Source organism: Manihot esculenta, chromosome 17 (genome assembly GCF_001659605.2).
Source record: "Manihot esculenta cultivar AM560-2 chromosome 17, M.esculenta_v8, whole genome shotgun sequence".
Taxonomy (NCBI): domain Eukaryota; kingdom Viridiplantae; phylum Streptophyta; class Magnoliopsida; order Malpighiales; family Euphorbiaceae; genus Manihot; species Manihot esculenta.
Window position 1 is genome coordinate 3233807 of NC_035177.2, and position 24852 is coordinate 3258658.

At 26.1% G+C, this 24852-nt stretch overlaps 2 protein-coding genes and 1 pseudogene across 2 annotated transcripts; 1 reads left to right on the top strand and 2 right to left on the bottom strand.

The window, feature by feature from the left end:
• The first annotated feature begins 1070 nt into the window (after nt 1-1070).
• Nucleotides 1071-8429, top strand: LOC110604749 (isoflavone reductase homolog). The gene is made up of 4 exons (XM_021743040.2): nt 1071-1454; nt 6534-6774; nt 6941-7144; nt 8149-8429. The coding sequence occupies exons 1-4, from the start codon at nt 1125-1127 to the stop codon at nt 8310-8312; spliced, it is 939 nt and encodes a 312-aa protein (XP_021598732.1). The 5' UTR covers nt 1071-1124; the 3' UTR covers nt 8313-8429.
• A 1481-nt stretch (nt 8430-9910) lies between these two features.
• LOC122722198 lies at nt 9911-11610 on the bottom strand (annotated as a pseudogene).
• A 4983-nt stretch (nt 11611-16593) lies between these two features.
• Nucleotides 16594-21519, bottom strand: LOC110605029 (myb family transcription factor PHL11). The gene is made up of 6 exons (XM_021743322.2): nt 21325-21519; nt 20337-20413; nt 20164-20227; nt 19494-19575; nt 17453-17522; nt 16594-17099 (listed from the first exon to the last, which is right to left on the bottom strand). The coding sequence occupies exons 1-6, from the start codon at nt 21464-21466 to the stop codon at nt 16728-16730; spliced, it is 807 nt and encodes a 268-aa protein (XP_021599014.2). The 5' UTR covers nt 21467-21519; the 3' UTR covers nt 16594-16727.
• Nucleotides 21520-24852: the final 3333 nt, after the last annotated feature.

The following is a 24852-nucleotide window of genomic DNA, read 5'->3' on the forward strand; positions in this document are numbered from 1 at the left end:
AAAGTATAAAATATTATTTTAGCAAATAATATTACTAATAGATCTTTCTTATATAAAAAATTGATTAGTTTTTTTTTTATTTTAAAATATATATTAAAATATTTTTAAAATTTTTAAAATTTATTAATTAATTTCCATTAATTTTAATTATTAAATATTATAAAAAGAGAAAATTACTTTTTAATATTTATTATGTAGAAAAATTTACTCATTAATCTATTTATTTTAAAAAATCTATTAAAATATTTTAAAGATTTTAAAAAATTTAATAATTAATTTTTTCATTAATTTTAGTTTTAAATATAAAAAAAATTTAAAATATTTTTAATACAAAAAAACTAATTAAAAGATATTTTTACAAAATTAAAAATCAATTAATAAATTTTTTTATATTATATAGATTAAATAATAAAATATTTAAACACTAAAATTAATAAAAATATTTATAAATATAATTTTATTTTTAATATCTCAAAAATATTTAAAAGTATTTTTAAAATTAAGATATCAATAAATAAATTTTTTTATATTACAAAATAAAATAGTAAATTTTTGTAAAAAAATTAATATGCTCTCAACTTGAGACTAATTAGTATATATTTAATTAAAATTTGAAAAATTAACTAATTAATTTTTTATATTATAGAAATTTAATAGTAAATTATTTAATAATTAAAATTAATAGAAAAATTAATTAATTAATTTTTTTAAAACTTTAAAGATTATTTTAATATTATTTTTAAAATTAAAGAATTAATTAATTAGTTTTTTTATATTACTGAATTAAATAATAAATTTTTTTATCTTAGTAAAATGAAAATATATTTTAAAAAATATAATTGATAAAGATAAAATTTTAAAATTATTAATATAATGTCATAAAATTTATGAAAAAAATAATAGTTAAATAGAATATGTAATAAAAAAATAATATTTATAATTTATAAATTTTTTAATTTTTAAAACGTTTTAAAGAAAAATCCAACACTAACAAATACTAACAAGTGTAGAACTAGTAGTCGTACACGTATCCTTATCCTCATGAAAACTAATTAATATATCAAACAGAAAGCAACGGCTTCATTTGCAAAGTCTCTCTCTAGAGAAAAGCAAAGGGAAAAATCATGGAGAAAAGCAAAGTTCTAGTAGTTGGAGGAACTGGGTACTTGGGGAGGAGGATTGTGAAAGCAAGCTTAGAACAAGGTCACAAAACCTATGTCCTTCAGAGGCCTGAGATAGGACTTGATATTGAAAAGCTTCAAACGCTGCTGTCGTTTAAGAAGCAAGGAGCTCATCTTCTTAAAGCTTCCTTTTCTGATCATAACACCTTAGTTGAAGCTGTGAAGAAGGTTGATGTCGTCATCTGTGCCATCTCTGGTGTGCATTTTCGAACCCATAACCTTCTCATGCAACTCAAACTTGTTCAAGCCATCAAAGAAGCAGGAAACGTTAAGGTGCTCTCTCTCTTTCTCTCTCTCTTCTTATCTTGTGTGACTTTTTTTTAATTATTTTTGAAATTTTGTGTGACGAATTTCCGATGGAACGATCATCGGAAAATTTAGCGGCATTATTTTTTCATGATTATTACCTCTCAATTAATCTAATACAACTAATAAATACATTTATATAAATTAAATCATATATATAAATAATTTCAAAATAATTTAAAGAAATTAATCTATTTATATAAATCAAAATAATCTAATACTAACCCAATACTTCACAGTAATGAATTTTAACAAGACTAATAATAAGTCGACATCGATTTTAATTTTTTAAAATAAACACAAGAACCCAATAATTCAACAATAACTCAATATTAATTAAGTTTAGAATCAATATAAATAATTCAACACTAATAAATATAGATAACCTAATAATCTAAAAACTCAACAACCCCATAATAATATAAATCAGTGTACATAACCCAGCAGTAATTTAATATTAATTATAATAAATTCAATAATAAACTCAAATTCAATATTAATTTGTTCAAAATAAAATAAATACAATACTCCACAAAATGTACATAACCACTACCAAAAAAATGGACTATCAACGACAGAATTTTCCGTCGCTAATAGTCTAAAATTCGTTGCTGATATTTTTTGTGACAAATTTTCTGTCTTATAATTTATCTCATAAAGTCCTGTTGTTTGTTTTGTTTGACATATCTGAAATCCGTCGAAAGCATTGGCGTATTATTTCGTTGAAAACATTAGCGACCCATTTTGTTCATCGCTAAATCTATCGAAAAAGCAGAATTCATCCAATAATGAATCTATAACTAATCTGTTAAAAATAATTAACCACGAAAAGTAACTGTAATAACTCCATCAAAAATATTAAAATCAATTCAACAAAAGTCGTTATAAAATTATTTATATTTTTAATAATATTCATTATTGTCAATAAAATAATTTTTTTATTTAATTTTTTTTATATAATTTAAATAATTTATAATTAAAAAATATATTCAATATAAATTAAATATCATTCATAATTATTATAATTCATATTCATATACACAGTACTTATAGTTTAAAATAAATTCATAGTACTTAACAATATTCATAAAATTTAGAATAAATTCATTAATTTAATGAACCATCTGATGAAAAATTAGAATATGTAATTTGTAAATAAGTATTAATAAGTACATGTATTTGTAAATATAAAAATTTATTAGTAATTATAATATTTAAAAATTAATTTATAAAATATAAAAATTAATTATAACTAAAAGGAATATTTTATTAATAAAAACTTTATAATAAATTTCAAAATATGCAAACTAAATTATATATTTTACTAGGAGTGATCATTCGGTCAGTTTGCTTCAAAAATCAAACTGAACTAATAAATTAAAGACTAAAATTTTAGTATTTGTGAAAACTAAATCGAACTAATTTCTGGCAGAAATTATTTTAAATCGAACTAGTGTGATTCAATTTGGTTCTATTTGGTTCTATCGATTTGACTTTTTAATGAACTTATTATTTTTTACACCTTATTTTTTATTATTTTAAGATTAAATTAGAGTATTTCAACCTTGGATTATAGTATGATTTCTATATTTTCAAAATAATATATTATTGCTAACAAATCGATTTAGTACGATTTGATTTTACTAATTTTTTTTTTACCAAAATCAAATCCAACTGAAATAATTAAATTTTTTAAAAATTGAAACCAAACTAAATTGAAAAAATAAAAAATAAAATCAAAATTTTAAATTTATTCAAATCGGTTGGTTATTTCGATTTGAACTGAATACTCTCACCCTGTATTTTACTAAACATAAAAATTAAAATATAATTTACTTTTAAATTTTAAATGTGAATTTCAACATTTATTAACGGTGTTAGAGGGAAAACTCTATTTTGTCAAATAAAGTGAAACTATCAAATTTTTTTTATATAAATTAAATCATAATATTCTAATCGAAAAGGATAAAATCGATAAATGTAATTGTGAAAAATTATTGTTGTCCCAAACTAAGTACTAAGAGGGGTAAATTGGTCACTTTCACCAATTTTTTAGTTTTTACTCTAAATTTTATAGTGATTCAGCAAATACAGCTTGCATCCGGCCTTTCTTAAGTCTTCACTCTACTAAACCTCTTTTACATATGCAAGATAACAGTTTTTTATACCACAGTAAGTTTTTGAGGTGCTTGTAGATTTTTAAACATTTGAATCACTTTCAAACTTTAAACTTATCAAGTGAATGCATACACTTTATCAACTTTATATAGATTTTGGTTCACAAAGAAACACTCTCAGCAATTACAACATAATGCTATTAAGATGAGAAATAAAAGATTTGCCAATGAAGAACATATCCTTGAATGAAAAGTTTGAAGACAAGTTTTTAAATACTCTAAAAAAATCAATATTTTCATTAAGAATTTATTAAGAGAGCATATCTCTTAAATAAGTGTCTGAAAAATATTTCTTCTTAATTGCAAGAGTTTGATCATTGATTCGCAATTTTTCCACATTTGGTTGTTGTTCTTCACTTTTTTTCCTTCCATCATTTGAAGTTTCTCTTTGATGATCAACTTAAGTTTTTATATTTTGTTCATTTACACTTATCTCGTTTGTTTTCTTGTTACTAAAAATATACTCAAAATTAACTTCACCATAGTCTTTCTTTTCTAAAATAGGATTAGATTCATAAAAAATCACATTAATGGATTCTTCAACTACCAAACTCTTTCTATTAAAAATCTATAAACTTTGTTTATCGAAGAATATCTAAGAAAATTTCTTCAAAAATCTTACCTCAAACTTACCAAAGTGCATTTTGTTGTTCAAAACATAACATTTGCACCCAAAGACCTGCAAGTATGATATGTTTGGCATCTTACCATTCCATAATTCATAAGGTATTTTCTTCAACAATGCTCTTATAGTTACTCTATTAGTAGTATATCATGATGTGTTTATAGTCTCGACCTAAAAATATTTTGAAATATGATTTTTATTTAGCATAGCTCTAGCCATTTCTTACAGTGTTCTATTTTTTTCTCTCAACAACTCTTTTTTTTTTTTGTGGAGTTCTTAGAGTCGAAAAATATTATGAAATATACCATGTTTTGAACAAAAGTTATTAAACATGTGATTTTTAAATTCTTTTTCATGGTCACTTCTTAAAAATGTAATGTAATAACTTTTTTCATTTTAAACACAATTGCAAAAGATTTTAAAAACATTAAAAGTTTTATCTATATGTGGCAAAAAGAAAACCTAAGAAAATTTTGAATAATCATCAACAATTACAAAGGTATAAGATTTTCTACCAGAGCTTGTGGGAGTTATTGGACTAAACAAGTCAAGATATTACAACTCTAAAAGTGTTGATGTTGGAATTTCATTCTTTGATTTAAAAGAAAACTCTAATTTATTTTTCTATTGAGCAAGTTTTACAAGGATGGTTTTTTTTGAAATTCAATTTTAACAAGTCTCATACAAGATTTTTTCTTGAAAGTTTTAAATTAGGTACATGCTTGCATGACCTAATTTTCCTTACCATAACCAACTATTATTATTAAAACTAGCAAATCATTTCTTTTCAATATTTTTAAAACATCCAGGATCAAGCAGATATATATTATATATTCTAGATGATATAAACACGGCATTCTCATTTATATAAATTATTTCACAATGTGTAGTCAGAAATGTTACCTTAAATCATTTGTCATAAAGTTGAATTACACTCAGCAAGTTATATTTAAACATTAAACAAGTGCTACATTTATAATGCACGACTTGTGTTCAATAATCCCGTTTCTAAGGATTTGTGCTCTCTCGTTAACTCCAAATCTAACTAATCCTTTTAATTTCATCACTAGCTTACTAAATAAAGTCTTATCTCCAATCATGTGACATGAACATTCAGTGTCAGCATGTCATATTATTTGTTTCATCTTTATATTTTCTCTTTTGTATTGTCTCTTCTTATAGGACATGAATCAACCATATGACATTTTTTATTATGGTAAAAACATGTGATTATAGGAAGAGAAGGTGATGAAACTCTTACAAAATAATTTCTATATTTATTATGATTTGCAAAGTGATTATATCCAATTTCAAATTTTTCTTCAGAAATTCTTTATGATCCAACCACTAGATGAAAAGATTTTCCTTTTCTAAATTTTGCTAGATCATTTGGCAAAAATTTTATTTTTGTCTCAAGAACTCTTTTTTCCTCCAAAAGATTTTCACAATTTTGTTTTGAAATCTCTAGCTCATTTTTCAAATCATTAAATAGAATCATTTAAATTTGTTTTTAAAACTATACTTAAAGAAATATTTTCAAATTCCAAATATATATTTTCAAGTTTCAATGATGCACATTTTCCTTTACAGATTTTATACTCATCATAAATTTTAGCAAAAGCAAGTTCTGACTCTTCTGCATTAAATAGTTCAGATTCGATTACTTTAATATCTTTCATTTTCAAACATTCAGCGACTTCTTCAATAGCTATACAGCAAAGATCAACTTCGTTGTTTTCTTTTAAAATATTGCTTAAACTCTCATCAGTTGTATCCCATACTGCCGCCATAATTTTTTTTCTTTTGTCTTCTTTGCTTTTATTTTTTTTGCTTTTTGGACAGTTAGGTCTGATGTGACCCATTTTGTTATATTCATAGCAAATTACTTTTTTTAGACTAAATAATAATTATTTTAAAATATTAAGGACAAAATAAATAGAAATATCTAAGTGTGCTAAATAGTCTAATTTTTAAAATACATAAAAAATTGTTATCATTCTTAAAATGTAGAGACAAAGTACTAATTTTTTTGTATAAAGAATTGTAAATTTCTTTTCTAATTATTATTATTATTAATTTATTTAAACAAAAAACAACACATGGAACTTTCTTATTAATTTGGAATCAAATTAACATTTATATTATATAGTACTCCTATATATATAATTGAAAAAAAATAAAACAATTAGATTTTTAAACTTCAAAAAAATGTATATATCATAATCTGTAGTTGTTATGTTGCAGCGTTTCTTGCCTTCAGAATTTGGTACAGACCCATCAAAAATGGAACATGCACTTGAACCAGGAAGAGAGTCATTTGATCAGAAAATGGTAGTGAGAAGGGCAATAGAAGAGGCTAACATCCCCTTCACTTATATTTCTGCCAACTGCTTTGCCGGCTACTTCGTTGGCAACCTCTGTCAACTTAACACGCTCACTCCTCCAACCGACAAAGTCTATCTCTATGGAGATGGCAACGTTAAAGGTATTTACATGTTATGTCCTAATTTGCATGCATGTTAATCTAGAGACCACTCCATATCAGTTAATTAAAATTTCATTTATTAAGTTCTATATCTACTAATATTAGCTAATTTATCTAAAAAACACAAAAAAATTTACATTATTTGAATAATATGTTTTGTTTGTAGCTGTTTTTGTGGATGAAGATGATATTGCAACATACACAATCAAGACAATAGATGATCATCGAACATTGAATAAAACATTGTACTTAAGGCCGCCAGAAAACATCCTCTCTCAAAGACAACTAGTTGAGATATGGGAGAAGCTCAGCGGTACCAAACTACAAAATATTAGCATTTCTGGAGAACAATTCTTAGCCTCCATGAATGGTAATGATTGGCTTTTTTTTTTCTTTTTTCATATAGATTTAGAACATAAATGCATGATAATTCAATGATTTATGATAATTCAATGATTAAGGTGGAAATGAATCAAGCAAAACTAAATTTTCTAGAGTTTAAGTTTGATTTATTAAAATTTTTTCAAGTTTAGCTGAATTTAAATTAAATATCAAGTTTGGTTCATTTTAACAAATAAGTTAAAACGAGTTGAACTTTTATCAAGTTCAATCTCGATTAACTCATTGTAGATCAATTAATTTACAATCCTCATGAGTTTTAATTAGTTTAAAAATATTATATTTAAAATTTAAGCATTCCATTTGTCTTATAATTTTTTTCGGTCTTTTCCTTTTTGGCTATCCTAAAATTATTGTCCATTTACTTTGTTTTGCACTATAGTAATATATAAATTGAGTATTATAACTCTATTTAATTTTATTTTATTTCTAAGAAATCTCTTAAATATTTATTATTTTTAATAAAATTTAATGTCTTTAAGATGGATATGATAGAAAAAAAAAACTATCTTTCTTAATATATTTGAAAAAGCAAAGTGAACAAAAATTATGAGCCGTGAGGAGTAATTTAATTGAACAACTATATTCACAAGCCAGCTAGCGAATTTATAAACAAATGAACTCTCGATTCTTAATGAATATTTTTATATGTAGAAATTTTAATAATACTAATAAGGTATTTTTGAATTAAATGATCACTTTTTCATTTCAAAATTTCACTTATTTATTTTTTAGGTATCCCAAAAGTTAGAAGAAAAGTATTTCTTTTTCATTACAAATGGAGCCTAAATTTAAAAACATTCAAATATTGAATTGCTTCATAAGATTGAAATGGCCCTAGCTATCGAGTCATGTTTATTATCTCTAGGTTTTGGAAAAGTCAAACGAAACAAGGAATTTTTCTAGTTAAAATATATTTACTTGATTAATGTTACAATATTTTTAAATTAATAATTTAATATTTGCCATTTGCAGATGTGGATTATGCACAACAAGCAGGAATTGGACATTTTTATCATTTTTTTTATGAAGGATGTTTGACAAATTTTGAAATAGGAGAAGATGGAGAAGAAGCTTCGAGTCTTTATCCAGAAGTAAAGTATACTTGCATGGATGAATATTTAAAAATCTACATTTAATCACTATGAATTTTATCTATGGATGAGTGTTTCTCAATCTCCTATAAGCTTGATTTTTAGTTCTTGGACCCACTTGATTTTGCCAATAATAATAATGTAATAATAAGGTGATTTCAATTTTTTTTGTGTTATTTTATTTATATATATGATGGCTAACTGCTTTGGGCTTTGAGAAATAAATGTTTTACACGTCAATAGATTAAGAAAATTAAGAAGAATATATTATTAATTAGCAAAAATTATTAAATAATCTGGGTTAATCATTTTGAATTAAGAATGAATTCAAAAGTTATTTAGGTCAATTTTGATCGAGCGGTTACAATATACAAAATAATTTGAAATCTATACCAATTTATTTACCTCATGAATAATCATGTCCATCTATCTATAAGCATGATTAATCATGTTGATTCAATAAACAAATTTGTTAAATTAATTTAATTGTTTTTCCTTCATTTCTAAAATATGTTGAAAAAATCTTAGTCATGTTGATTCAATAAACAAATTTGTTAAATTAATTTAATTGTTTTGACAAAATCTTAGATTGATTCAATTATAAGAGTTAAATGATTATTTTTTTTATTAAAGAAGTAATGAAGTACTTTTGATAAAGTTATTCATAGTAACCTTAATTTGTTGTAACTATCTCTAAATAAGGAAGGTTAATATTCTCGTGTGTACATATCTTGAAACATTATAAATATCCTATTTCAATAATTCACAATATATAATTCATTAGTATTTATTCTTTATGGTATTAGAACTACCTTCAAATATAATTGTCTTTTGATTAATACGTTATTTTTAATTACTTTCAAATTACTTCTCATTTTTCTTCTCTAATTAGGTCTTGTTCTTAGGATTAGTAATGGAGGATCTACTTTGATATATAAACACCCTTGGTTAGTAAATGAGCAAAATCCATTTGTTGAAACAACACCTCTTATTGATTTTGAGAATGCTGTTGTCGTAGATTTGTTGTTCTAGATGGACGCGGATGGAATACCAAGCTCATAGGTGAAGTTTTTGAGGAACATGATGCAACTTTAATTAAACAGGTTCCTCTTTCTATTATAGCTCATGAAGATCAATGGTTTTGGAGTTTTAAGAGGCATGGCAGATATACGGTCAAAATTGGATATAAGGTGGCAATGAATATGATTTTGGAGCGCCAACATCAACCTGATGAGGTTTGGTCAGTAATTTGGATAGCAAAGATTCTGTTAAAAATCAAACATCATGTTTGGCGATGTTTAATGGATACTCTACCGTGTAATGCAAACCTGCAGAAGTGACATGTTCTTGATAATTCTAATTGCCCGATCTATGGTAATTCTAATGAAATAGTTCAGCACGTGTTATTCGAGAGTGAGAATGCAAGACGGTGCTGGCTTAGATCTTCAATTGGTTGGCAAGGATGGCAATCGGTCAAAGGGCTTATCATGTTCTGTGGACTGGACCTGGTGAGGGGTTTGTGAATTGCAATTTTGATGTGGTCATAGGGCATGGCAAGCAGGAAGGTGTGTTGCGGGTCTAATGAAAAGCGCAGAAGGATTTGGAGACCCTTGTGTTGGTGAGGCTCTCTGTTTTAGGGAAGTTCTTAGTTGGATGAAGGAGATACAAGTTACAAAGGTAATTTTTGAATTTGATGGTCTTATTTTGGTTGATGCTTTGGGACAAGATAATTTGGATTTATCACATTTTGACTTGGTAGTTAAAGATTATAAAGCTTTGTTATGAGAGTTTATGAATGGTTCTTATGTTTTTGTTAAGAGGTCAGTGAACCAGGTAGCTCATACGATTGCTAGGGCTTCTATTTCTATGTTTGGTCTTTAATGGAGGGTTTGGTCTTTAATGGAGGGTATATCCTCCTTCTTTTCTATATGAGGTTTTAACTTATGATTTCAATAATATGAGTGCATAACACCCATTCCTCATTATCTAAAAAAAAGAAAAATTAGGTCTTCTTCCTTATCAAATGTAACTCAATTTTTTGGTTATGTAGGCCCTCTAAGCTTGTTACAAATATACTCGATTCGTGGTCCTTGAAGTGATTTTATGAAAACATCAACTAATTGATCATTTGAATTGACAAAGCTAGTAGAAATGCATCCAGACTCAATCATTTGCCTAATAAAATGGCAATCCACCTCTATATGCTCCGTCTTCTCATGAAAAACTGGATTTGATGCAATATGGAGGGCAGCTTGATTAGCACATATTAATTTCATTTGGCCAGTATTACTATATTTCAATTCCTGAAGGAGTTGCTTCAACCAGATGAATTCGCATGTTGCTAAAGCCATAGCTCGATATTATGCTTTTGCACTTCATCTTGCAACCACACTCTGTTTTTTACTTTTCCAGGATATGAGATTCCCTCCAACCATAATACAATATCCTGAAGTAGATCATCTATCTGAAGGGGAACCTACCCAATCTGCATCAAAATAGCCAACAATTTGTAAGTGACCCTTGTCCTCATAGAGTAAACCCTGTCCTGGAACTCTTTTGATATATCTAAGAATGCGAATGATTGCATCCCAGTGACTATTGTATGGAGTTTGAAGAAATTGACTAACCACACTTACAACAAAGGAAATATCTGGTCGTGTGATAGTGAGATAATTGAGCTTGCTCACTAATCTTCTGTATCTAGCAGGATCTTTAAGTGGCTCCCCCTGTTCAGGAACAAGCTTAACATTTGGATCCATGGGAGTGTCCACATGTCTACAGTCTAACATGCTTGTTTCTTCCAATATATCCAAAGCATATTTCCGTTGAGAAATTGCAATACCTGTTTTAGACTGTGTCACTTCAATTCCCAAGAAATATTTCAGTTTCTCCAGATCTTTAGTTTGGAAATGACTGAACAAATGTTGCTTAAGTTGAGAGATTCCATCATGATCATTTCCTGTAATGACAATATCATCAACATAGACCACCAAGTAGATGCATCTATCACCATTATGACGAAAAAATACAGAATAATCAAAATTACTTCGAGACATTCCAAACTGTTGAATTACAGTGCTAAATCGTCCAAACTATGCTCTTGGAAACTATTTTAGCCCATACAAAGAGCACCGAAGATGACATACTAAGCCTGACTCCCCCTGAGCAACAAATCCTGGAGGTTGCTCCATATAAACTTCTTCAGTGAGCTCTCCATGAAGAAAGGCATTTTTAATGTCCAGTTGATGTAGGGTCCAGTGATTAATTGCAGCCAATGAGATAAGAAGGCGAACATAAGTTATTTTGGCTACGGGAGAAAAAGTATCATGATAATCAAGCCCAAAAATCTGTGTGTAATCTTTAGCTACAAGGTGAGCTTTAAGGCGATCAATTTTGCCATCAGGTCCCACCTTAACTATGTAAACCCATCGACAACTAACAGTAGACTTACCAGGTGGTAAGGATACCAGTTTCCAAGTTTCATTGTTATGCAGAGCAGTCATTTCCTCAACCATAGCATTACACCAATTAGGATAATTAATGCTTCTCTAACTGTCTTGGGTATGGAAAGACAAAAGTATAATAGGAAGGAGACAAACGATAGTAACTCACAAAATTATAAATGGGATGAGGATTTCAGGAAGAGCAAATACCTTTTCAAAGAGCAAGAGGAGGAGTAGCTATTGTAGTTGAAGGCATGACCGAAGTAGGTGATGACGGAACGGAAGGTGAGTCATTAGAAGTACCTGCATTAGGGAGAGAAATATCATTGTTATTAGCAGATGGGTGAGACCGACGTGTATAGACCTGAAGAGGTGGCATAGGAGTGGGAGATGGACACACTTGCGGCAAAGAAGAAATAGGAGCCGGAGGTACAAGCAAAGCGCTAGGGACAAAAGTTTTGTGTTGGACTAGAAGAAAAGTAAGGAGAGGTTTCATAAAAGGTGATATCTGCAGATACAAAATATCTGTTAGTAGTAGGATCATAGCATTTGTAACCTTTTTGAAGCCGTGAATAGCCGAGAAAGACAAATTTAACTGATTTGGGGTGGAGTTTGTCTTTGCCAGGAGTATGATCATGAATAAAACATATACATCCAAAAACACGCAGAGACAACTGGGTGGTATTTTGGTTAGGAAATAGGACAGAATGAGGACTTTGATGCTGCAAAACAGATGAAGGAATTCGGTTAATCAAGTAACAGGCGGTGAGGACAGCTTCCCCTCAAAAACGCAACGGAACATTGTGATGTAGGAGTAAAGTGTGGGCTATTTCAATTAAATGCCAATTTTTCCATTCAGCAACTCCATTTTGTTGTGGGGTATAAGAGCAAGAAGTTTGGTGAGTAATACCCTGAATAGACAAGAAATGAGTGAATGAGAAAGACAAATATTCTCTTGCATTATCACTTCGCAGTATCTTAATACGAACACCAAATTGATTATGGATTTCAGCATAAAACTTTTGAAAAATTAGGGAACAAATCAGAATGATTCTTCATCAGAAAAGCCAAGTGCAATGAGAATAGTCATCAATAAAGGTAACAAAATAATTTTAATTGTACTAACCAGACTTGGACCCCAAATATCTGAATGAACAATGTCAAACATAGAACTAGCCCTATTATTGATTCGCTTGAAAAAAGAAGCTCGAGTTTGCTTCCCGAGTTAACAAGACTCACATTCTAAAGAAGGCAAGGAAGAGAGGCTAGGAACCAATTTTTATAACTTGTTCAGACTTGGATGTCCCCAACGACTATGAATGAGTTCAGCGGAAGTGAAAGACACAAAAGCAATTGGAGAGTTAGAAGTGGAAAAATAGTTCAATCCTTATGCTCATATCCTACTCCAATCATCTTTTCAGTACTCTGGTCCTGCACAACCACAGATTCAGTAGTAAAAATGACTGAACAGTGAAGATCTTTAGTCAATTTGCTAACAGAGATTAGATTGTATGGACAGTCTAGGGCAAATAAAACATTATTTAAGGGAATAGAAGGAAGGAGATATACGTTACCGATCCCTTTAACTTGAGTTTGTGAACCATTAGCTAATGTGACTTTAGATGGTGTGGAAGGTCAAACAAGAGTAGAGAAAAGAGAGGGATTACCAGAGATATGATCAGAATCACCAGAGTCAAGGATCCATGAACTAATGGGTAAAGACTTGGTTAGATAAGTAAAAGAATTACCAGAATGGGCAATATTTGATTGGGCCATGGAGACTGAATCTGAATCTGTATTGAGGGTGTTTTGATTCTCAGACATGTGGAGAGAGATTCTGAAACAACAAGGGACCGAGTAGGGACCCGAATCTGCAAAAAGGAGCCAAATATGCCAAAAAGAACGCCTGTGAACAGTAAATCTGACGACCGCAACTACTGGGCTTTGGTCGCCGGCGTCGGGCAAAGTTGGGAGAAGAATCGTCGGAAAGTGGTGCACGCATCTGCGCGTGGATGAAGGACGTGTGAAGGCGAGCTGATCTGACGACCGGACCTACTGGGCTTTGGTCGCCGGAGCTGGGCGAAGCTGGAAGAAGAATCGCCGACGTGAAACGGTCACCGAAAAGTGGTGCACGCGCCGGCGCGTAGCCGAAAACAAGTCTGTGCGGGGTGGCCCGTGGAAGCGCGTCTAGAGGTGGTGCTTCGCTGGAAAGTAGATCGGAGGCCGGCGTGGAGAATGGGCTAGCTAGTGAGACTAATTGATTTCCAGAAAGTCACCAAAGCAAGATGTCAGATCTGCAACTCAAAGGTGAACCAAATTTCTTGGCTCTGATACCATGAAACTTTGATGAAAAGAAGAAAAAGAGAGCAGAAGATTTGAGAGAAAATACTTTATTATTCCCCTCAAGCTAATTGGGATATATATACTACTTACAAGAGTACACACTAGGTAAGAAAATAAATTAATTCTCTAATTATAGCCTAATCATATCCCAATCATATCACACAATTATATCCCTAATTATCATTATAAATCTAGACTATTTACAGAAATAATCTCAATAGGTTTAGAGAGTTGTTTGCTTTAGTAAAGATGGCTTAAACATCGAGTGTATAAGAGTGGAATTTACTCTCAAGATATTTTCTCTGAGAGATCTAGAGAGCTATTCACTTCAATGGGAGTAGTTTAAATACCGAGTATGTGATAATGTAATTTACTCTCTCGATATTTTCTTTAAGGATTTAGAGAGTTATTTACTCTAGAGAAGGTAATTTAACATTGGATCTTCTATATGAGAGTGAGATTTACTCTTGGGATGTTCTTTAGGGAATTTAGAGAGTTATTTCCTTTAATGGAGGTGGTTTAAAAATTAATCGGAGATAGTAAAGTTCTTTATATTTATGTGATAGGGATATACAAATATTATGGAAAATATTGAATGATAGGGGTATACAAATATTATGGAAAATATTAAATGGGAATTAGTCAAGTAGTTTTTTTTTTTTAAATGAAAATTGGAGATTGGGGGAGTAGAACATTAGACCTCTCAAATTTATCCAGATACACTTACCACCAGATTAAGTCTGTGAATGCTAGTCAAGTAGTTATTACAATAATTGTATGTTATATTACTGCAATGCCATGTTAATGCTGCCTCTTGAAAATGTTCCTTTTCCTCTGGGAACAAAAGATGGAAATAACATATATAGACCATTACGATGTTGCATCAGCATGAGAACCAGCCTAATGGATTAACAATTTTATAACTGCTTGATTTCTTTTATTTACTATCCTTCATTCAAGTATAGCAAAAGGATAAGGTAGCAATGGTGCCGAAAAGTCAGGCAGAACTAAGAACTAACACAAGCATAAGTTGTTTTGGTCCATATTTGTTATTGAAAAGATTGGTCTTGTGTCTTATAATTGATTTAAAAAGATAAATAAGGAATGCATGACATGACATGATCTTTAATGTAAAATTGATTAAAATTATTTTAAAAATTGATTATAATTATAAAAAAATTAGAAAAATTTAAATATAATATTAAAAAGTTTGATCATAATTATAATTAAATATAAAGTTTTAAATTTTTTTTTCAATTTGATAAATTATCTAAAAAATAGCTATAATTGTAATAAATTTAAAAATTGAGGTTTTGGTATTAAAAATTAAAATTTTTTTATTATAATTGTGATTAAACACAAAGTTATAATTTTTTTTATCAATGACCCTTTTAATATATTAATTCAAACTGTTTTAATAATTGAGAAATTACTATTTAATTCTTATGATATGGAAAAACTCATTGATTAGTCTTTCGATTTTTAAAAATGTATTAAAATATTCTTAACGTTTTAAAAAGTCAACTAGTTAGTGACTTCATTAATTTTGTCCTTACATATTTTACTATTTAATCTCTATGATATTGAAAAATTTATTAGTTATTCTCTCAGATTTATAAAAAGTTTACTAATTAGTCTTTCCGTATCAGGGCATTTTATATTTTTTTGCAATACTTAACAGCTAAAACTAGTAGAGAGACTAATTAGTATACTTTTTAAAATGTTAAAAATGTTTCAATGCATTTTTCAAAATTAAAGAACTAACTAGTGAAATTACTCCATATCGTAAAGACTAAGTGATAGTTTTTCCATAATAATTCAACTAACTCAACCACCGCTACTATTTACCAAAATATAGTATTACTTGCTTTCTTTTATCATTGGATTGAATCTTGTTTTTTGAGATTTTGGATTAAATCATGTTTCCTATAAGATTTGTTCATTTAACAATCTTTTATTATGTTACAAGCCTTATCACTCCATCTATGTATTTTGATATAGAAGTGTAGCCTACAATTATTATTCTAGCAGATTAGGCTTCCATTGAATCCAATAAATAACTGAAAATGGAAAATTACAATTTAATTTCTATAATTTAATGAAAATTTTGCTTTAGTCTGTATGTTTTGAAAATTCACTTATTGAATTAATTAGTTCTTATTATTAGATTTATTATTAAATTATCGTTAATTCTAAAAAAATTACTAAAATTTCTTTATCATATTTTTAGTTTAAAACAATGAAGTCTTTAAAGTGTAGTCCTTTAATTCCACTCTAATATTTATACAAATTGATTTCTAATATTATAATTACTTGAGAATAAATCCTTATATTCTAAAAATAATTTTAATTTCTACAGTTTGATCCATATATATTATAACTATTTATTGATTAAACCCTTACATTTTCATTAAAAATTATAACATTTATGCATTAACTTGTAAAAATAAAAGAGCTTATTTATAAATAATTATAGTTTAACATACTAAAGTTGTCTCTACTATTTTCATGTTTTAAGTTTGAATATCAGTCGGTAATAATTGTACTAAAATAAATAAATACCTTATTAGAATTATTGCTTTAAAAGGTAGCCAATAGGAGATGGAAGTTCTAAGGCCATATATAACATACTATGTTGTATACATTACATGAAATAGCTTGAATTTCTCATCTCTTATATGAAAGCATGTTGAGTTCCTATCGTAGATCCATTTACAGAAAGCGAATCATAGGTACCTTTTGTGTTTAAGTCTAAATGAATGGGATGAGCTTCAACCTTGTGCTCCAAATCATTGATTTCTTCTCTCTCTCCTTGTTTGCTGATATAGAAAGCCCAAGGATTTTCCTTGTTGTAAATATCTTTTAAGTCAGTGATGTTATCTTTTCTTCCTTCCTCATTCATGCTTTGAATGAGATTAGATAGAGCCAAATCTAGATTATTACCATTGCATTTCATATCAAGTGATAGGCTCTTTTGGGCTTTCTCTAATATTTCTTGCAAGTACTTCCCTTGTGCTTCTATTCTCATTTGTAGTTTTTTCTGTACCTGTTTGGAAACAAACAAGAAATATCTTTAAGAAAGTAAAAGGAAAAAAAAAATACAACAAAACCTCAAAGTCCATTTGGTATTAGCATTCGAGAAGTATACTTAAACTCATTTCGTGATCATCTGAGTTTAAATAATACATTAAAATATTTCTAAAATTTTATAAAATCTAGTAATTAGTTTTTCTATTAGTTTTAGCTGTTAAAATATTTTAAATATAAATATTAAAATATTTTTTTTTCAATAGTTTTTTTTTTCTGAAACACAGTTTTTTTTTTCCAATTTCCTAATATCAACTATAAATAAATAAAAATATATGAGGGCTTTAAGGCCTCCACGTATGAAAGTTGCACCTCAAGTTGTTCTTCTAATCTCTTATGTGCTTCCATTTGGGACTTCAGTGGCTCTGTAACTGGGAGCTCTCTGTTTTGAAAATACATCATATAGTATTAGTTCATTCAATTTAATAATAAAGTATCAATTTATACATGTAACAAAATGTTTATAAGAAATTTATTGTGACTGCAAAGGGCAAAGACTCATAAAATATAAATATATAAAGCAAACATCCCTAACAATTTTACTCCCTCAACTTAGGACTACAGAAATTGACATACATTTTATTTTACTATCATCAAATATAATTAATAATTAATAATTACAAACTCAAGCTATCAAAAAAAAAATAAACTGGGTATCTCGCCTGCACCCAAGAGAATCTTATTGTAAGACTGCTGTAAAATAAATTTTTACTATAAAACTTTACTAACTTGGATTAGAATAGTTAATTTATTTACTGTTCGATGGTAAGACGTTGATATATATAGCCAACCAAAACGAGACTTAATTTAACACTTCTCAGAAATTCCTACTTCTCTAGCCAATTCTGTTTTATTTGCTGCCCCGTGACTTTGATATTTGTTTATTTATTTCCACAATTTTATTTTATTTCATTTTGTCCCTTTGCACCTTTGTCTTTCTCCTTCTCCCGCACATTTTTAAGCTAACTTAATTGATAAATTGTTTATGAATAAAATTATTTTATTTTTCACAGAATTTTATTTATAAAATTTATTAATAAAAAATTATTCATTAATTTATACTTTTCTATTTATTATTATTAATTTAAATTTTATTAAATTAGTTGTTATTGATTGTTTATGAATAAAATTATTTTATTTTTCATAAAATTTTATTTATAAAATTTATTAATAAAATTATTCATTAATTTATACTTCTATATTTATTATTATTAATTTAAATTTTATAAAAAAATCAGTTGTTTTATTAAATCAGTTAAGATATGAAAGGCATGATTTGAGAAAAAAAAAATCATATACGTATATACTATTTCTCACACACATCCTACTCTCTCCTTTTTTGTCACATACACACCATTTTCATGTTTAAAATCAAAAAATTTATAAGAATTCAGTTTTTTTTTTCAACTTTCATGTTTAAAATCAAAGGAATTTAATTTAAAAAATTTTCATATGGAGAAAAATATAAAACATGTATGGCTGTGTAAAAATTTACTTGCATTATTCTTTTTATGATTTATTTCAAACAAAACTTATATAAGAAGTTAGAAAGAGAGAGAAGAAAATATACGTGTGAGAGAAAGAGAACATATGTGTGAGAGAGAATGAAAACAAAAGGAGAATATCAACTTATGTGTATATTCTTATATATATTTTTAATCATAAATTATAAATAAACAATTTCTTTGAGTTAAAATATCAAATATTATTTTTTTAATTTAAATTTATTTATTAATTATCATTAAAAAATTAAATAAGTCTATCACTTATATGAAATTTTAAAATGTAATTTATGCTCTTTTCCATTTATTTGATTTTATTTAAATTTATTTAATATTTTAATAATAATTTACGGGAAATTTTGAATTAAAAAATTAAATTTAATATTTTTAATGATAAAATTAATGAACAAAATTATTAAGAATTAAATCGTAAATAAATTTATATTCTTAATAATTACGAGATGAATTTATTTAACTAAAAATATATAATTAACCATCATATTTAAAAGAAATTAATATGATAAAAAAATTACCCTTTATTTTTTATGATAGTGTGGAACACATTTTTGGTACACGGAAATATATTACAAATTTCTATAATAAAATTACTCATACCAAAAAGGACAATTTTTTTTTGTTAATTGACAAAGATCAAAAATTAAATTTAGTATTTTATAATCTTAAAAATATTCTAATATCACTGAGCTGAAATTCACTATTATCATAATAATGAAAAGCATTTAAGTAAGAAAATGTGCGACTAGTATTATTGCCATTAATTAATTAATTAAACAGAAGAAAATTAAATACAGAAAGAAAATCTGAGAGAGAAATGGCTGGAAAATACGCACCCTGGGCCTTGTTGAATCTCAATTGCAGAGGAACTGGTACTTACTGCTGAGGAGTGATTGCTGAAATTTACGTAGGAACTCCCTAATTGAGTAATACACAAGGGTATTAAATTTTTTGCTATAAAGCCCTCTATTTATAATCCAATTTACTATTAAGTTTATTAAAGGTTAAATATCTAATTTCATCCTTATACTTATTTGAGCTATTCAATTCAGTATTGTTTTTAAGTGTATTGGCTCAAAAAAATTTAAACTTTATGAGTTTTATTATTTTTTCCAAATTATCTAGAAATTTTAATTGAAACTCAATTTTGTCTAAAAATAAAATTTTTAGAACTAAATTTCTTGAATTATTGTTTTATATATAAATTTAATGAATTAAGGATATGTAATTTTTTTAATTTTTAAACTCCATTGAGTTTAAATTAAAATTTTAAACTGATTTAAGCAGGAAATAAAATTAACTAAATTAAACTTTCTCAAAATTAAGCATTCATTCGTTAATTATTAGATTCACTCGTGTAATTTCAAAGTAAAAACTATTTAGTCTTTAAAATTAACCGCAGAACTAACCGGTTAATAATTTGAGAAGATGAGAGTTATGGTTAATTTTACTAAAATACAAACACTTTTAAATAATAATAATAATAAATTAGAATAAAATAAGTACCACTTTCTTTTGTCTGTTCTTTAGCAGTTTGTTTTTTAGCTTGCTGTTGTCCCAGTCTGTATTTCTGCACATCAGGGAATAATAAGAATATAAGTATTTATAATTCTGACAAAAACAAAACCTACAAAAACAGAGTGAGATTATTATTATAATTATATTAAAATTTCTTTTACCTGTAAATGGCTCTTTAAATGGTATAGTGTCAAACCCTTTAATCCCATCAACCTTAGTACTGACTTTGGGGTTGCTTCTAAGAAATCCCAATTCAAAGTAATTAATTAGTCACGCCATAAATATCAATGTTAATAATAAATAAATTGCTTTTAGGTCGCTAAAATATGCCAAAATAATGTATATTTTTTATTTTAATAATTTAATCTATATATTTTGAGTCTGTTAAATTGAATTTTTTATGTTTAATTTTTTGTTAATTATTTTTAAAATAATGAAAATACCCCCAAATTAATATATAGTATTATTAATCATTGGATTATGATAAAATAAATATTAAGTACTTAAATTTCTTAAAACTAAATAGTCGTGCTTATATTTTAAATTTATAAAATTAAAAAATATATATTATTTTAATGAATGAAACTCTAATTTGACAACATCCAAATAAAAGAAGTTAATTATTGAATTTCAAAAATAAAGTGATTAATTTTGATTTAGCTCAATAATGTAAAAGTAAAATTTTTAGAATAAAACAATTCAGAATAAAAAGCAAAATTTTTAGTTAAATTTCTTAATTTTTTTACATTTGGCACAAAATAGAAAAATTCAATTTCTTAATATTTGATTTAAATTTATTTTATTTAATTCAGAAATTAAGATAATTAACTTTTATATAAGTGTTAATTTATGCTCAATTTAGCTCAAAATTCAATAAAATAAAAAGTTAATTAAATAAAATACGTTAATAAGAATAAGATAATTAAGAAATTTTTATAGTTTCAGAAGTTGGGAGAAAATAGGCACAAATTGAATCTCTACATATGAGAAAGATTTTAAGTTTCCTATGAGTCTCAGGCAAGAAAAGGAAGGAAAATAAGCAATGAAATGTATGAATATCCTGTTTCCTTCCCTGAGTCTGATTGCCAAACAGGGTGTAAGATTTAGAAATGGAAAAAAGAGTGAACAGAAGAGGAAGGAGAAACTTACTATCAGGTCCGCCGAGTTTGGTAACAGCATCAACGAATCGATGATGGAGATCAGCAGTCCATCGAAGCCTTGGCTTTGGATCTCTGCTCATCACCACTCCATTTTCGTATGGATAATTTCCACCCAAAACTCCTCTCTCCATCCCTCCCTCCTTTATTCAAACCCCTTTCTCACTTCAATCCTTCGTTTCTACGAACAGGAACACGCCTAAATATACTCGTCCTCCACTCCACCCTTTATACGCTTGATAATTTACGATATAATCCCTTAAAGTTAATAAAATTTGCAACTTAGTCCCAACTTTAAAAAAAAAATAAATTTCATTTCTTAAAATTTATTTTATTAATAAAATAAAAACTCATATACTAAATTATATTCAATTAAAAATAGAAATAAAAATTATAAATTTTATTAAATTTTAAATACAAAACTATAAATTATTCTTATATATTAATGTAAAAATAGTCATCTAAATTGAATTCGTATATCAAAAAGCATATTCATTAAAATTGTGTATAATAAATACGTGAATTTATATATTTTTACAGTTGCGATACTTATTATTATATAAAGTGAAGCTTATTATAGTCATAATTTAAAAATGAAGGTTATTTATTTTGAACTCTTAGAAAGAATTTAAAAAATAAATATCCACCAATATTTTACCATATAGTTTTCGTTTATTTTTCAAAAAATATTTTTTTATATTTCTTACATTTGAATTATTTAAATAATTTAATTAATAAAAAATATTTTTTAAATAAAAAATAAATAATTTTAAAGAAAATAAAATTTTCTTTTAAAAAAATAAATTTATTTCCAATTTGAAATCCTGATTAAAATCTCTATATATAAATTTATTAATAAATTTTATTTTTTAAATTAAAATATTAAATAATGAAAAATAAATTATCTTATTAAAAAAATATTTTTTTAATATAAATTATTTTTTACAAATAAATAAAATTTTAGTATATTATATATATATATATACACAGTGGGTGTTACTCCAAGTACAAGTTTTATGCTTTCTCAACGTCTAGAATCAAGGATCTTACAGAAATTTAATTTAATTAATTTTTTAATAATTTTTTATTTAAATGAAAATTTTTAATTTTTTAATTTATAAAATTTTTATTTTAAAATAAATATAAATCTTGAATGATTTTTAAAAATTTATTAAAATTTTTATTTTATAAAATAAATCATATTAAATGGAGATAAAAACATATTTTTTTAATATTTTTAAAATGTGTATAATTTTTTAAAATAGAAATTAGAGTAATAGACCGTAAGATCTCTCATACATATTAAGTCTATAAATAAATATATAATTAAAATGTTAATAAATAATATTTTTTTAATATATATAAAAAATAAAATAAATAAAAATTATGAAATAAATTTCGGTAATATTTTTTATTCGATATATTGCTACAACCATTTTATAATAATTGTCATTTAAAAACATTCTCAAATGATTTATCATTTTAGAATTTTAAATTAATATTAATTTTTAATTTTTATATATACCTTTTTTATTTTTTAAATTATATAATAATAATAATAATAATAATAATAATAATAATAATTGAAAAAAGATTACTATTTTAAAGAGTATTGTAGATAAATTATTATAATTTTTTTTAAAATTAAGGTGATTAATTAATTTTATTAATTTAGGTATATAAATCTTAAATACAACATTATAAGACGGAAGTTATAGTATTTTCTAAGAGAATATTGCTATTTAGTTTTTAGAAACTCATAGATTGCTTATTTAATTTTAAAAAATATATTAAAATATTTTAATATTTTAAAAAGTGTATTAATTAATTTATTAATTTAACCGTTAAATATTATAAAAAAATTTAAAATACTTTTAATATAGAAAAATTAATTAGTAAATTTTTAAAAAATTTAAGAGATTAATTAATAAATTTTTTAAAATCACATATATTAAATAATAAAATATTTAACAAACAAGATTTACAAAAAAATTTAATTAGGATATTTTTAAAATATTAAGAATATTTTAATATGTTTTTTAAAATTAAAAAATTAATTAATAAAATCTCTTATATTAGGAAATTAAATAATAATTTTTCTATTTTCTAATTACGTTGAAGCATTTATATATTAAATTCATATATTATTACACCATTTCTAAATAAATATAGTTTTAAATATTTATCACAATGGATTCTTTCATTATTTTTTAATTTGTTTAATATTTTACTTTTGTTTGTCTCCTTTCTAATTAACAAAATAATAGATTGATTAATAATGCCATAAAATATTAACCGTCAAATTATGTCAATGTGAATGGTTCCGATTTTTCCGGCTTCATTAAATTAAGAAAGCAATATTATATACCTCTAATCATTTTTCGGTAACGTATACACGCCTAATCATGCCAAATAAAAATATTTAAAAAAAAAATCGAGCTTTTACTATTATTATTAATTTTAGGAATTTTTGTAAACGATAATTTCAATTTAATTTAATTTAATAAAAATAATTTTAAATTAAATTTAACATATTTTTATTATAAAAATTTTAATAAAAATTAGTCTTAATTGTCACTCTACATAGTTATAACAGTTTGGCGAATTCGATTCAAATTAAAAAAATTAATTGAATTGAATTAAAATTTTTATTTAATTTTTTATTTATTTCAATTTAATTTGATTTATTTTTAATTTTTAAAATTTTAATTATTTTAATTTATTTTAATTTTGATAAAAAAAATAAATCGAATCAATTACTAATAATAGTTTATTATTTTTAATAATATATAATGATCATCTATAATTAAAATTAAAATATTTTAATTAAATTTTAAAATATTAAAAATAAAAAATAAATAATAAATTTCTTTAAAAAATGTATAAACAAAGATGGGATGCACATGATAGGAAACCACGGCGGCGAATCTGAAGGTACATGAATGTAAAAGTTTAAACTTGAAAAAAATAAAGTTACAGTTTTCGCTTCACGTGTACATACACATTATCTCCCTACCGTAAGATTCTCAAAACATTAGAAGGTATGATGATCGGACGGATGATAGACTGCTCAGAGAAAGGAAAATTGTATTTACGGGAGACAGAAATGGAAATTTACGCATTAAGATGTATAAAATTAATTTATACATTTAATTAATGAAAAATTAAAATTTTAAATTAATACTGTTTTAAATAATTTTTTTTAATTTGAAATAAATTTACAGATTCATATGTGTGAAAAAATTTATAGACCGAACCGAAGGCGCCAGCGTGGACTATTTGACGGCGGACAGGGGAATAACATATACGAAAGAACACGTGAGGGGCCCGCAAACAAGGGAGAGGTAAAAGAGTATCTTGGGTTCTTGGCATGACTCATCGTGCATGAGGTGCCGTGCTATGGTCCACCGTCGGAGAGACAGACAAGAAAAAAAGAAACACGTTTCGAAGTGAGCGCAAGAAACGGCGAGTGAGGGCAAGAAGGTCAAGGCGGTGACTTTGAAGAATATTCCTTTTGTAG